Source organism: Nicotiana tabacum, chromosome 22, assembly GCF_000715075.1.
Source record: "Nicotiana tabacum cultivar K326 chromosome 22, ASM71507v2, whole genome shotgun sequence".
Taxonomy (NCBI): Eukaryota; Viridiplantae; Streptophyta; class Magnoliopsida; order Solanales; family Solanaceae; genus Nicotiana; species Nicotiana tabacum.
Genome location: NC_134101.1, coordinates 27437411 through 27453852, shown reverse-complemented (window position 1 = coordinate 27453852; position 16442 = coordinate 27437411). Strand labels below are relative to the sequence as shown.

Here is a 16442-nt window from a genome sequence, read left to right as displayed (position 1 = left end):
GAAATATCCAATCTCACAAACTGGCTGGCTAAGGCCTAAACATCCAACGCCAATGGCCTCTGTTGCTGCTGGTTGATATGCTAAACTCCCCAAACTCTCTGCCCGGCGACTCAAAGCATCGGCCACCACATTAGCCTTCCCCGGATGGTACAAAATGGTGATATCTTAGTCTTTAAGTAGCTCCAAGCACCTCCGCTGACGCAAGTTAAGATACTTTTGCTTGAACAGATCCTGCAAACTCCGATGATCGATGTAAATCTCACAAGGGACACCGTTCAAACAGTACCGCCAAATATTCAAGGCACGAACAATAGCTGCTAACTCAAGATCATGGACAGGATAGTTCTTTTCATGCACCTTCAATTGTCTGGATGCGTAGGCAATCACCCTACCGTCCTGCATCAACACCGCGCCAAGACCAATCCGCGACGCATCATAATATACAGTATAAGACCCCGAACCTGTAGGCAATATCAATACTGGGGTTGTAGTCAAGGTTGTCTTGAGCTTCGGAAAGCTCTCCTCACACTCCTCTATCCACCTGAACGGAGCACCCTTCTGGGTCAGCCTGGTCATAGGTGCTACAATAGATGAAAACCCCTTTACAAAACGACGGTAATACCCCCCACCCAAACTAAGAAAACTTCGGATCTCCGTAGCTGATGACGGTCTAGGCCAACTACGCACTGCTTCCACCTTGATCCCATCACTCGATACTACATGACCCAAGAATGCCACTGAGTCTAGCCAAAGCTCACACTTTGAAAATTGTGCATATAACTTATTTTCTCTCAAGGTCTGAAGTACAGTCCTTAGGTGCTGCTCATGATCCTCCCGAGTCCAGGAGTACACCAGAATGTCGTCAATAAACACAATGACGAATGAGTCAAGATAGGGCCGGAACACATTGTGCATCAAGTGCATAAAAGTTGTTGGGGCATTGGTTAATCCAAATGACATCACAAGGAACTCGTAGTGACCATACCAAGTCCTGAAAGCAGTCTTCGGGATATCTGGCTCCCGAATCTTCAACTGATGATAGCCGGAACGTAAATCAATCTTGGAAAACACCCTGGCACCCTGCAGCTGATCAAATAAATCATCAATACGAGGCAATGGATACATGTTCTTCACTGTAACTTTGTTCAGCTGGCGATAATAAATGCACATACACATAGAACCATCATTAGTATTCACAAACAAGACATGAGCACCCCAAAGTGACACACTAGGCCGAATAAAGCCCTTATTAAGCAACTCCTGTAATTGCTCCTTCAACTCCTTCAACTCAGGAGGAGCCATACGATATGGAGGAATAAAGATGGGCTGAGTGCTCGGCAACAAATCAATGCCAAAATCAATATCTCTATCGGGCGGCATGCCCGAAAAATCAGTTGGAAACACATATGGAAAGTCCCTCACTACTGTGACTGACTCAACTGTAGGGGCATCAATACTGACATCTCTCACATAAGCTAGATACGCGTCACACCCCTTTTTCAACCATTCGTTGAGTTTTAAGAAATGAAATAACTCTGCTGGGAGTATACTTTAAGGTACCTCTCCACTCTAATCGATGTAATCCTAGTATAGCCAGCATCACGGTCTTAACGTGACAATCAATAATAGCATAATGGGGTGACAACTAGTCCATGCTCAAGATAACATCAAAGTCTACCATACTAAGCAATAATAAATCGGCTCTGGTCTCAAAACCACTAAGAGCAATCAAACACGACCGATACATGCGGTCCACAACAAGAGAATCTCTCACAGGAGTAGACACATAAACAAGAGAACTCAAGGAGTCCCGAGATACGCCCAAATACGTGGCAAAATAAGAGGACACATAGGAATATGTAGAGCCTGGATCAAATAAGACCGACGCGTCTCTATGTCAGACTGGAACAATACCTGTAATGACAGAGTCGGAAGCAACTGCCTTTATACGAGCCAAAAGAGCATAATATCTGGCCTGGCTTCCCCCTCTAGGGCGACCTCGACCTCCCAGACCTCCACCTCGAGCTGGCTGAGTAGGTGAGGCTGTAGTTGGTGCTGGAATCATAGCCTGAGGACCCGGTGGAGCACGCGGTGGCTGAGAAGTCTATGGAGGTGCACCCCTCCTAAGTCTGGGGCAATCCCTCACCACATGGCGAGTGTCGCCATACTCAAAACAAGCTCTCGGAGGGCGTGGCTATTGTGACCGGCTCGGGCCAGGTCTGCTAAACTGGCTGCTAAAAGCACCCCGTACATGAGGCACACTAGATACTGGCGGTGCATAATAAGGCTCCTAGGGTCTAGAAGGGGCTGGAACACCACTAGCAGCTGGAAGAGCTGAATGAACGGGGGCGACTCACATAACCCCTACCATGGCGAACTGCAACTGAGGCACGAGTACCACTGTAAGTGCCAGACTCTCGAGACCTCTTGGCCTCCCTCTCCTCTCTATCCTGAGCGAGCATGCCCTCCAATCTCCTAGCAATACTCACACCTGCTGGTAAGAAATATCCATCTCCAGCTCCCTGACCATACTAATCCTGATACTGGGGTGGAGTCCCTCAATAAACCAACAAACCCTCTCTCGAACTGTGGCAACCAAGACCCCTGCATGTCAGGCCAAATCACTGAAACGAAGGAAAAATAGGTTGCTACTCAGTAAAATAAATCGGGTTTTACAACAAATAGCCCGTGTACGTACACGATGCTCGCATATCACAACAGTACCAAAATCCTAAGGGGATTTCCCCCCACACAAGGTTAGGCAAGTCACTTACCTCGAACCAAGCTCAATCAATTGGTAATAATGCATTTTCCATGAATATCCGACTCCGAATGGCCCAAATCTAGCCAAAATCAATTACATACCATAAATACAACTATAAGAAACTAATCTAATTAATAAAATCAAAGCTAAAGCAAGAAATTAGAAAATCGCCCCAAAAATTCTCTCCGGGCCCACGTCTCGAAATCGGGTAAAAGTCACAAAATATGAGCATCCATTCGCTCACGAGCTCATTCGTACCAAAATTATCAAAATCCCAAACAAAACTCAAAAACTTAGTTGGAGAACTTCTCCCATTTTCCCCAAATTTCTCAACCAAAATCCTTAATTAAATGATGAAATCAACTATAGATTAGTGGAATATAACCATAAACGAGTTAAGAATCATTACCCAAAAGTTTTCTCTGAAAAATCCTTGAATTATCGCCTCAATCCGAGCTCTCAAAGACCCAAAATGAAAATGAGATCAAACCCTCGAAATTAACCTTTTTTGCCCAGCGATTCTGCATCTGCGGACTACCAGTCGTACCTGCGGAATTTCCATCGCAGGTGCGGAAATGACTTAAGAGGCATGGGACCGCTTATGCGATGAGGTGGCCGCACCTGCGGACAATGGTCCGCTTCTGCGAAGTCCTCACCCACTCGGCTCCCGCTTCTGCGATCACTCCCCCGCAGGAGCAGCTCCGCTTCTGCACCCCTTTTGTCGCACCTGCGACCACTGGTTACCCAGACCAAGGCCGTATCTGCGAGCTCCCTTCCGCACGTGCGAGTCAGCACCTACGGTCTCCCCACCGCATGTGCGAAAACACAGAAACTAGAAAACTTCAGCAATTTACATAAGTCCAAATTCAATTCGTTAAGCATCCGAAACACACCCGAGGCCCCCGGGACCTTAACCAAACATACCAAAAAGTTCTAAAACACTATACAGACTTAGTCGTGCACTCAAATCACATCAAATAACGCTAAAAACACGACTCACCCTCCTATTCAAACTTAATGAACTTGAAACTTTAAATTTCTCTAACCGATGCTGAAACGTATCAAATCACGTCCGATTGACCTCAAATTTTGCACACAAGTCATAATTGACATTACAGACCTACTCCAATTTTCGGAATCGAAATCCGACCCCGATATCAAAAAGTCCACTTCTGGACAAACTTCCCAAAAATTCAACTTTCGCCATTTCAAGCCTAAATCAGCTACAGACCTCCAATTCACATTCCGGACACGCTCCTAAGTCCAAAATCACCCAACGGAGCTAACGAAACTGACAAAACTCCATTCCGGAATCGTCTTCCCATAGTTCTGACTACGGTCAAAATCCTGAGACTTAAGCTACTATTTAGGGACTAAGAGTCCCAATTCACTCCGAAACCACAACAACAACAACCCCCCGACAAGTCACATAAGTAGAAAAAGATACGGAAAAAGTAGTAAACAGGGAATTAGGGCTATAACTCTCAAAACGACCGTCCGGATCATTACAATGGAGAACAAAGATGCAAATCAGAAGTTCGAGAAATTATGAAGTGCAAAGGAAAAGAATAATGTGTATAAGTAAAATTTTGGCAGTTAAATTCATGGCCATGATTACCTCGATAATTAGCAAAAGTTGTGATGAATCGTGGGATGACGCGTGTTCGGAGCATTAAATGCGGAGAGATGTGCGTCTAATCAACCGTCAGAAGCCTTCAGAGGGAGTTATAGTAATTCCCGCCAAAAGAGTATTTCTACCAACTTCCCGGTAACACAAAATCATGTCACCGGAAAGGAGAGGGACTATCTGTACAGGGTGAAATATGATATGACACGTGGAACCCTAGACAAGGATGGCCGAAGACCGAACGTAGCCATTCCGCTTGTCACGAAAGGGATAACGTTCATAAATGTATATTAAATGCTCTGCGCCCGGTAACATTTAATAAGGAATATTCTGCATCATTAAGAGCGACGACCCGTTACAGAGAATTTGGCATTTATATTCACCGTTACATCTTCATCAATGACCCTCATAATTGACATTAAAGGAGGGCACGATCCTAGGACCCCCTTCCCTATACACAACTATAAATAGTGAGAGGACATGAATTTTCTGGCTAAACCTACACTTCATTCTATACAAACCTTAATACAATCTTACTTTTCCGCTTTTTGATCTCATCATTGCTGTGCCCAGAAACATTGTTCACGGAACTGTCATCTCTGTTGTTTCGTCTATATTTCAAGGCTAAGTATTGTACATTTCTTCAATTTTTGTATTATTTCAGGATCAAATTAGTTCACTTGTTTAGAAACCACGTATAAATTCAACTGTACCATTTTACGGATAACACTAATGTTATATGAGATGGAATATAGTGAGTATTTTGTGAGATCAATTACCACACGAGAGGTAAATACACAATTGAATGATGGAGGTGTCTGATTCACCATAATTTAGAAAAATTAATGTACACGTTAAATATATATTTAAGTAATAAAGGTAAAAACTTATTCGCATTGGGTGTTTTCATCAAACTATATCAACTTATCATATTAAGTAATGTAATGAGGCGAGAATATATATTAATTAACTACAGTTAAATGAGCAAAGTCCTTGTATTAATTAACTATGGTTAAATATAGTTAAATGAATGAAGTCCATGTGTACCCAATTGATAAATTTTTATCAGTAATAAATGTATGACACATAATTTTTACATAAATTTATTAATTAATTATAATTAATTTGTTTCACTACTTAATTATAATTAATCATTACTCCAACATATATTCTTATACATCAATTATAACCTAACCTGTAAAACTATGATGTGGCGCATATAGCAAGTTCCTTTTTCCCTATAACTTTCTCAACTTCTAAACATTTCCCGTCACTCTTTAGTCTTTAGCGAACGAACTAGAGAAAGTATAAACCCTAACGAGTAGGGAAAAACCCTAGGAAGTTCCACTTGTACCCAGGCTTCTGCTTCTTCGGCCATTTGCCAACTTACCAAGTAGCATACTTTCTCGCTCAATTGATCTCTCTCGCCATCAACAATGGCGTCTATGATGGTAAGCCTCGATTTATTTTTCGACTGTATTAATGCTCTTTCTAATTACTGAAAGAATAGAAGGCTCCGACTAGTGCCCGGTAATGCGAGAAATGTAGGCAACTTTTCATTTTAAAGAACAAATCTGAGTAGAGCTGTTTAAATTTCTCAAAAACGTGTAACAAGTTGAAGTGTAAGTTGTGGATCTAGGATATTAAGTACGTGTCTGTGTGTGTAAACTAAGACAGAGACAGGTAACGAAAGGCTGTCGATGTGGCAGGGGAGGTTGCCAACTATGTCAATCCACCCATCTTTATAAATATTGATGTTTTTTTCAACTATGAAATTCAACGAAGCCTACATTTTGATCGGAACAGCTGAACATTGGTTGCGTTTGTTCTTTAGTTTGTCCTCAGTAAATTCAGATTAATGTGGTACCATGAGAGTATGGAAAGTGTTTATGGTGAAGGTTTTTTGTTACATTATAAGGTCAGGCTTTTGTGAATATGACTACTGTAGGATCGACATTAATTAGAATGTGCAGACTTCTGTTGCCAGGTTGTTCTACTGTTACTACTTTGTCTTAGAAGACAATTTTTATCAGTATTGGAATGAAATGGGTCCAAGTAGATGGGAATGTATATAGAGGATTCTATAGCCAACTCCAATTAATTTGGAAATGAGGCACAATTAATTGATTGATTGGATATACCTATGTGTTACTGGTGTATTTTTTCGTTTATTATTGTTCCCTTTTTTCTTCTAAATCTTTTTCTGATCTGGTGTTGTGGCTTTTGAAATAACAGCAACCTCAGATCATATTGCTGAAGGAAGGGACTGATACGTCCCAAGGGAAGGCACAGTTGGTGAGCAACATAAATGCTTGTATGGCTGTGGCTGATGTGGTGCGTACCACCCTTGGTCCTAGGGGTATGGACAAGCTGATCCACGACGAGAAGGGAAACACGACTATTTCGAATGATGGTGCCACTATAATGAAGCTTCTAGACATAATACACCCTGCTGCAAAAATACTTGTTGACATCGCCAAGTCCCAAGACTCTGAGGTATGCTGTAAATTGTAATTTTGCTGCCTCAGCATTCATGCTATTTGTCGCTATTATAACATCAGTTGAATAGTGTAGTTCTGAAATTCAAAGTTGATTGCAGTGCTTTTACTTCAAATGTACATAAGACGTGGCTCATAAGTTGGACTGTATGTGCAGTGTAGAACTTATGAGCTTGGGAAATTTGATGATTATACTGGACAATGTGTGTGTGGCAGTTAGTTTTATGGTCGTCATCCTGAATACATGCTCTTTTAGAAGATAAAGTTGGTAAAAGAATTTTGAGCCGGAGAATTGGAATATGGGAAGCTGCGAAGGATGTTTGTTAAGTACATATCACCCCGAAAAAAAGAAAGAAAGTGAATGGTTAGTTAAGTTCTAGAAAATCTATTAGCAATTCTTTTCTTTAGATAATGTGGATTTTCCTTGGAAGCAAATTTTAGGAATTGCGGACCAGTGTTGTCAAAGGCGCGCTTAAAGCGCGCTTAAGCCCTGAACCGAGGCTCAAAACATGTTGAGCGCTTCGCCTCGCTTTGCGGGCGCTTTTGTGTCGCATCAAGGCTCTAAGGCATACTTTTCTTTGCGTGATCCTGAAAAAACGACACTAAGCAATATCACTTTGTCGTAATTTTTTCAATTTTTTTGTCCATATATTTGTTATATGTACTTATAATTATTGGTCTTGGATTACATATACATATTTTTACTTTTTCTCTAGTTGCGCCTTTTTTCATTAAAGCCCACACTTTATTTGTGCTTTGCGCTTAAAGCCCCAATAGACCTTAGAGCTTTTTTGCGCTTTTCGCCTTTGATAACACTGTTGCGGACCTGATCTTATGTTTTGAGCCACTTTGAATAAGATGCAGTAGACTGGTCTTCTTTAATTGTGTCAGCTGGTTCTTCTGTCAAGGTAATAAAGAAAGGTGGGTCTGAAAATAGGTCCATATTGTGGTTATTTAAGGTCATTTGATGTAGGAACTCGACATTCAAAGGAATTCTTCAAAACAGGCAATCAAGTCATTCTCCCTTATACCAGAGCTCTCACTTCAAAATTGTTTTGCTAGGAAACATGTGGCAGCCCATTGGATAGTCTTGGGGCCTGGTGAGTCGGTGACAAAAGTATTTCACCTAGTTTGGCTGATTGCAACTTTAGACTCACACGGACATATGGAAACTTACTGTTGGTTTGACATCTAAATTGTCAATTTAGATGGATATGAAAGCAGGTGGGCATCAGTGTAGTAAGTCATTTTTTGGGGGGTTTGAATTGAAAAGTTTGCGAGTACGGGTTCACATGAAAGTAGTGGGATAGTGGACATGTCTTACATGGCATATGATATCATCTGTGTTGTTATTATGTTGTTTCATCTTAGTGGGTACAAGCACTTCTTTTGCTGATAATACATGAAATGTAAAAAAAGCAGCTTCGTTGTATCATTATCTGGCCAACTGATCACACTCAATGCCAGAGGAGGACAGAAGCATTTCATTTTTACAGTTTTAGAGTATTAACAAGTATAAGGGGAAAAAGAAAGAGATAAAAGAAAGGGATAAAAGAAAGAAAATAGTGTGCTTTATATGGGATTTTGTTGGGCATTGGCTTCCAAGCAACTATAGGTCGAAATGTCATAAAGAAAAGGAAGCTGCTCTGGAAATGACAAAAAGTGCATTATAACAAGAGGGAAGAAAGGTGAAGAGATGGTAGAAAAATATTACGAAGTTCACCTAGGCTTCCTTGTCCTAACCTCACAATCAAAGTAGCTTTTAGCTTAAAGAAGCTTAGAGAGCAGTAAATGTTATAAACTCATCTTTTTATAACTGTGGCGATCATATCTCTTGGCCTTTTTGCTAAGATCGAGGGGAATATCTTATAACCACATTGCTCTTTGTTTGATCCAGTCGAATAACCTGCAGCTTGTCCACAAATGTTTCAGGTCTTGTAAAAATTTGGAGAATAGGACAGTAAACTAACACTTGAAGATATAGTATTGCAATTGATTATATGTTATGTAAATCCACAACTTGTTGATTTGGTCTTTTGACTGAATGGAATCCATAGTAAGCTGTGTTATAAGATTGTTTTATTGTTGCATGAATGTTTAGTTCGAGTTATTTCTGTATTTTTGAATTGACCTGAACAACATATACGGATCCCCTCCACCCCTTCTTCATTTCTAGTGCCTTGATGTCTGCAGGTTGGTGATGGAACCAGTACAGTAGTTCTGCTTGCAGGAGAATTTTTGAAGGAAGCCAAGCCTTTTATTGAAGAGGGTGTCCACCCTCAAAATCTTATTCGCAGTTATCGAACCGCTTCTAATATGGTAGATTTTTCCTCCTGTTTGCTCATTCCTCTCCGTCTTTCCGCTTTTGCTCTGTTCAGTGTTCACTGTCCCAGATGGTTTAGTCATCATAGTTCATTGAGTAATTTGATATTGATTATATAGGCAATAGAGAAGGTAAAAGAATTGGCTGTTAGCATTGAGGGAAAAAGTTTGGAAGAAAAGAAAAGTCTGCTTGCGAAGTGTGCTGCTACGACTCTGTCGTCGAAGCTTATTGGAGGGGAAAAGGAATTCTTTGCACCCATGGTTGTGGATGCCGTTCTTGCAATCGGAAATGATGATAGGCTGAACATGATTGGAATTAAGAAGGTATACAATCTTGCAACTGATTTTTTTTCTTTTATAAGGCTTTGATTGCTTTCTGACTTTGTGGCGGTGGCTTGTTGGTTCTTTTTTTTGGGTCAAAGAGTTAACTGGTACTTCCATAAAGTATCAGAGTTCAGAGAACATTTTAGAGCTTATATTGATCTGAGTATCCATCTGAATGTTGTAATATTGTTCATGACTTGTTTAATCTATAAGCTATGAATTTATAGAAATATTTTGGTGCAGCTCCTTTTCTTTTTAAAGTACTGTTTCCCTGCTCTTTTAGGTTTTCATACTTTCTGTAACAGGTTATCAAATTTTCATCAGATAAAGAGACTAATAAGATTTCTGTTAAAAGTTTTACGCTCTGAGCCCCCTTTGAGTTGTTAGGCCAAGATTTAGGGTCCTGTGTCTTCCCTTATCTTCCCCTCTTTTTTCCTCCCAAGCCAGAGGGCTTACAAGCTTAATTGTTTACTCCATTTAACTTGTTGATAAAAATGTGCAATGGGCTAGTTACCCCTTTTGGCTGCTCTCTGTAGTAATAAAGTTGTTAAAACATTGGCAAACCTAAGTTGAGTTGTTACAGCTAAACATTGCTATAAAGGGAGAGCTCACATCCCCTTCAGTCTCCCTGAAAATAAAGGAAATCTAGTAGAGAAGGAAAAACAGTCTTATTAGAGGCTCGATTGAGGCGCGCTTAAGTGCTGAAACTAAGTTAAAACCAAAACCATGCACTTCACCTCGCTTAGGTGGCACTTTACTTTAGGCACTGAGGTATTTAAGGCGCGCACCTCATCGCTCATGAGCTCAGTCTTTAAGATGGTAGTACTAGACATTATATATTGTTGGTAAACTGATTACATTAATTGTTTAAGAATGTCGTGAACAAATATTTAGTGATTAGGGTTAGCAAATCAAATTTTTTGATGAGAAAACAACCTCTAAAAAGAAAAAAACATCTTTCAGCGAGATCCAAAATTTAAAATTGTTTTTTAACTTGATTGACATGGTTTTCACTTCATATATTTCACTTAATTATAGTTGTTTTTTTGTGTTGTAGTTATTTCTCTTGCATTACATATAAATGTTATCTTTCTTCATTAGTGCCTCTATTCATTAAAGCTCATACTTTAATTTCACTTTTCGCTTAAATCCCGCAATAAAGTTAGCGTTTTACACACTTTTCACTTCTGCTATGGGAAAAGAACGAAAGATTTGCAATATGCTAGACGTATGGTTGTAGCCCAGACTGCTTTAGTGGATAATTGGAGCATTAAATTAGAGAATATCATTGAATCTAACTTATTTATCAAGGAAAAAAAAGGTTCACCAATAAAAAAGAAAGTAGAAAAATGTTCGACAATGTTGTCCTATGTTGCGCTGCTTTTGCTAATATCTTTATTCTTTAGCTTTGATATGTGCTAGGGTGTGGAAGAAAAAGGTGATGATTTATTCTTTTGAGTAAATTGAAATAGACCTCTGAGCAAATGAAGAGCATATATGCTGTTGCATTACAACTTAATTAGAGACTACAGAAAATTTTAATATTGACTCTACAATCTCATTTAATATTTTTCTGACCTTTTCCTTTTCTCCATTTTGTTGATGTGTAGGTGCCTGGAGGTAATATGCGGGATTCTTTCCTTGTAAATGGTGTTGCCTTTAAGAAGACATTCTCCTATGCTGGTTTTGAACAGCAGCCAAAGAAGTTTGTGGACCCCAAGATACTTTTACTGAACATAGAGTTAGAGCTAAAATCAGAAAAGGAAAATGCAGAGATAAGGTAGTATGTTTCAGACGTACTTCTGATTTTGTTTGAGAAATGTGTAATTTCTCCAATTTAATATTTTCTTTCATAAGTTCCACTGTTCTGTATGTGCTTACTCCACCTAATCATCTTCTGTATAGGCTTTCAGATCCAGCGCAATATCAGTCTATTGTTGATGCAGAGTGGAATATCATTTATGACAAGTTGGATAAATGTGTAAAGAGTGGGGCCAAAGTTGTGTTGTCTCGACTTGCTATTGGGGATCTGGCCACACAGGTTGGATACAAACTTGCCTTACAGTCCATTGCTTTAATTAATGATCTTATCTTCACATGGATTCTTCAGAGAGCTAGAATTTAGAGAGACAGTAAGTAAAATTTAGAGAGATAGTAAGTAAATGCAATAAATGTTGCAGCCTGATCTTTGGAGAGATATAGTCATGCCGATTTTTGTTGAGTCATGGTAGTTTATTACTTTATTCCGTAATATCAAAGATGTTGGAAAATGCAGATATGCTTAATGAACAAAGATTGAGTATGTGCCTCCCTCACCATCTTCTTTTCCTCCTTTTTTTCTCTTGACTCATTGTGCCTCCCTCACCTCTTAATTTTGGCTGGAGAGGGAGGTGTCAGTAATTTGACAACAAGCCAAATTATCTAGAAATTGACAGTGTTTCCGTGAGGGAAAGTAGAAAGTATAGTTTCTCCATCTGGTGCTTTCCGTTTAATTGATAAAATTCTAAAATTCTTATAAACTGTTGAAGTTTTGATCAGAAAAAGAGAGTTTTCCTTGATGCTTAATTGCTGAACTTCAATTTTTTGACATGGCTTGTTTTCTTGCTGGTTGCTGCAAAGAGATGTAAAGAAAGAGTTAAATGTACTTTTGGTTACCGCCATCATCTGATTAAGGCTACATTTTCTACATTTTTGCCAGAACCATCTTACTGACGCTTATTTCGGCTATAGGAGATTATCGTGAAGATTATGACTAATATTCTTTGTCTTTTATGTGCCCAGTATTTTGCAGATCGGGATATATTTTGTGCTGGTCGTGTCGCTGAAGAGGATCTGCAGCGGGTAGCAGCTGCCACTGGGGGAACAGTACAGACAACTGTGAACAATGTCATTGATGAGGTTTTGCCCTTGTACCTGTTACCTATAATCTTACTGTGACAATTGTAGACACCTCCCATAACATGGTTGAATTATATTAGATTTTGGACAATAACTTTTACTTTAACCAATTGGATTATTATCTAGGTTCTTGGCTCTTGTGAGCTTTTTGAGGAGAAGCAAGTTGGCAATGAGAGATTCAATATATTCAGTGGATGTCCCTCGGGCAAGACCGCCACTATTGTCCTTCGTGGTGGAGCAGATCAGGTTTTTGATCACTTCAGTTATGCATACAACTATTATTTCATTCCTTGCTCCTAATTTTCTTTTCAATGATCTGTAGTTCATAGAGGAATCCGAGAGAAGCTTGCATGATGCTATTATGATTGTTAGAAGGGCTTTGAAAAACTCTACAGTCGTTCCCGGAGGTGGTGCTATAGATGTAAGAGCGTTCTATAACCTCCCGGAAAGATTTCATTGTGATAATAATTATACCTTATTGATTGAGAAAACCCTTGTATGCAGATGGAAATAAGCCGTTTCTTGAGGCACCATGCTCGAACAATTCAAGGAAAATCTCAGCTCTTTATAAACTCTTATGCAAAAGCTCTTGAGGTAGGGATTCTTCTTTCATTTCGCTTTGACAGAGATGTTATGTTCTATTTTTCCTAGAATTAGCTAAATGTATGCTGATGTTGTGTCACGTCTGGAATTTGTATGTGCTATTTGAATGTATTTCCAATGTCTTGAATTTTCGCTCTCTATATACTTTACTTTTGTGATAAGGTTCCAACATCAATTGCTAGCTTTGTCAAGTTATCCTGGAGAACAGGAGAAATAGATGCACCACTGATAACACAAAAAAAATGTAGAAATAAATGCTAGTGGTCTATTCAGTCATAGAAATGCAAGGATGACTGTTACATGCTAGGAACTCCGATAATAAGAAATAGATGCTAGTGGTCTTTTCATTCAGAAAGAAATGCTAGGATTTATTTTCAGTCTGGTAAATGCCAGAAGCCCTGACAATGCAGCATGGTGAAAGGTGCTTTTTCTTTTCTCTGTGGTCCAAGACTTGCAGGAATTTTGAATCAGTGCACGGTGGATGTAAAAGGCAGTTTGAGGGATTTTAATTGTATTGTCCTTCCTTGCCACTTTTATTCTCTTGGAGGTCTTATGATTAGTGCTTTCCCTTTATCATAAAATCACTTTCTTCTACTTTGGTGTATGTTGTCACGCTAGTCTACTTCGATCATTGGTTGTGTCCTAGACCTTCTTGCATTAGTCTAATTTGATAATTGGTTTTATATAGATCTGCTTTTAATGAGTTAATCTTTGTTGGTCAGATATTTTTTTACCAAAGAATTCTCTTGTTTGATTCCAAAAGAAGCCTATCGTTTCTTGCTGTAAAAACTCTTTTAAGCTATTGATATTGCTCCTCCTATGTGGTAAGATATTTGTCTGTATTATCATTCGTAGTTAGCTAGGGCTGCCGATGCTAGTAGGTCTTTGAGATAGTCTGTGGTGTTCTTTTTGGGGACAATTTCTTGATATTGCTTACTGTGAGGTTTTATGGAATTTTTTCATTTTGAAATGTATCTCCTATTCCTTATAGAGCATGTGTTCAATTCTGTGATACGTTATTAATTCAGTTCTGGCATAATGCAGATTATTCCCCGTCAGCTATGTGATAATGCTGGTTTTGATGCAACTGATGTGCTGAATAAGCTCAGACAAAAACACGCTCTTCCATCTGGTATGCCGACCAATATTTTGGGGGATATATAATAACAGTAGCTTATTGAGAAAGTACTAGTAGGAATGGTAGATTCTTTTATGTTTCCAAGTGTACTAGCCATTGTTACGAGAGTTGATAATTTATTCTGGAATGGCTTCTGGTAAAATTTTGGGGTTCTTTTCTTAGAGTACTCAATGGTAATGATTTTGTCCAAAAAAGAAAGGAAAAAACATACTCCTTAATGATAATGCACTATGCTGGACAGGTGAGGGTGCACCTTATGGAGTCGACATCAATACTGGTGGCATTGCCGATGCATTTGCCAACTTTGTTTGGGAGCCAGCAGTCGTGAAGGTTAGTTACATTCACTGTTTTTTGCGGATAAATTTAGTTTAGCTTGTTATTAATCAACCACTCATCTTTTGGCACTTGTTTGTACTAAAGCATCAGTTTTTTAAATGAAAATTACTTTTTCAAAATTTTAAAAAACTAAAGGATCAGTTTTTTCCCCAAGTTATGCTTGTATTTCTTAAAAATACTTTATGATTTCTACTTTGTCCAGATAAATGCCATTAATGCAGCCACCGAAGCAGCATGCCTCATTCTGAGTGTGGATGAGACAGTGAAGAATCCCAAGGTAATTTCGACTTTGTGGAACCACTTTCTCCCCAGTTTGTTTACCTCTACCACTATGGACATAATAGACAGTGCATATTGGGTTTTGCAAGTCTCCCTTTTTTCTGCTTTTTTTAATCTTCAAGGTTAAGTTGCTTTAAGAATCAGAACAAAATTCACAACTTCCAACGTTGGAGGGGGCAGGACTTGAGATCCTTTCGGCCAAACCTTAATGGCAAGGTTGTTAGTTGGTACTTTGCATTTTAGGGCTCGGCAGGTGTCAGAAAGATGTGGATGGAGAGACTCTATATGGCGCCATTAGCCTTAAGCTGACCAAGTCAAAGCAGTCCTGTCACTCTGTCTTGCAGTCTGAGCTAGATGAGAAGCGACTGGAGTGTGTAAAGGTGTTTTTGAGTGCTCCTACATCTCTCAACTTTTTTTGATAACTTAGAAACCCTTGAGGGAAAGTTGGCGTACGGTTCGAAACTTGGTGGATAATGAGCCTCTATGCAATTTTTGTGTTGTTTTAGGTGGAGTTTCGTGGATTACTTTTATGTTTTTATCTTGCTCATCAGATTTTCTTTTTTTGCTTGTGTTGGATGTGTTCGTCGCACTTGTATGTGTCCTTGCTATGCTAGAAGTAATTCCTATTTCCTTTGAAATTGCAGTCTGAGAGTGCTCAAGGAGATGCTGCTGCAAGCGCTATGGGTGGTAGAGGGCGTGGAGGTGGTCGTGGTCGTGGAATGAGGCGGCGATAGATTTCACAAGTTCTTTGCAGATTTTGCTATGATTTTCATTTAGACTTTTTTGCATTGTTCACTCCTGCTGAGATGAAATCGAAAGAATGCAAGGAAAAGGAAGCAAGGGGGTTGACCCCTTGATGGTACGCCATCTTTGTATGTGATGTGATTCCCAAAATTGGTCTCTAAATTCTGGCTGATGAGTTTATTTTTATTTGTGAACTAATTTATTCCGGGTTTTGCAACTGTCATATTTCCATGTATTTCTAGTTGTCTCCCCTGTCGTATTGAAATCAGTGCAGAACTCCCTTGTAAGCCAATGGAGTAAAATGCATCCTTGACCAAAATGTTAAAATTTGGACATTGATTCTTTTGTAGTTGCCGAAAGATCAAAGCATTATTATGTTATTAATCTGGCACATCCTGAGAACTAAAGCATCTCCGCTGTCATTTTTTCAATGTGCGAAGCCTGCTGGTGGATATATGCAGAATTCCTTTTCAGGAATAAACTCCATCTGATCGTGAAAGGTTCACAGTTATACTAAATAAGGAGGTTTAAAACTAACAGCTTAAAGACAGCAAATTCAAAAATGAAATACGATCAATGCAACTCCAGACAGCTACTGCCACAACTTAGAGCATTGTCTAATTCCAATGGCATATATAGGATAATAGGAACAGAAGCCATACGGCAAAAGGGATTTTGCAAGAACTATGAAATAAATTAGTAGGAAGTGGTAAATCGATCTTTGTTTGAAAAATTAGATGTAATTTCTTTGAGTCATTCGAGCCAAAAACAGAAGGATTGTGCATGTGTCATTTGTGCATATTTTCAAGTTATGTTACTCTTCATACCACGTATTTACTGTTTAAGTTCAAAGTATGATCCAGCATCCTACATTGAGCTAGCTTGCAACTCCTTTATCTTTGACGGACC

General features: G+C 39.2%; 1 protein-coding gene across 1 annotated transcript; it reads left to right on the top strand.

The window, feature by feature from the left end:
* The first annotated feature begins 5601 nt into the window (after window positions 1-5601).
* LOC107801176 (T-complex protein 1 subunit eta) lies at window positions 5602-15756 on the top strand. The gene is made up of 14 exons (XM_016624460.2): window positions 5602-5842; window positions 6627-6887; window positions 9083-9208; window positions 9332-9535; window positions 11146-11315; window positions 11441-11576; window positions 12317-12433; window positions 12560-12679; window positions 12756-12854; window positions 12938-13027; window positions 14081-14168; window positions 14416-14504; window positions 14713-14787; window positions 15434-15756. The coding sequence occupies exons 1-14, from the start codon at window positions 5828-5830 to the stop codon at window positions 15521-15523; spliced, it is 1680 nt and encodes a 559-aa protein (XP_016479946.1). The 5' UTR covers window positions 5602-5827; the 3' UTR covers window positions 15524-15756.
* Window positions 15757-16442: the final 686 nt, after the last annotated feature.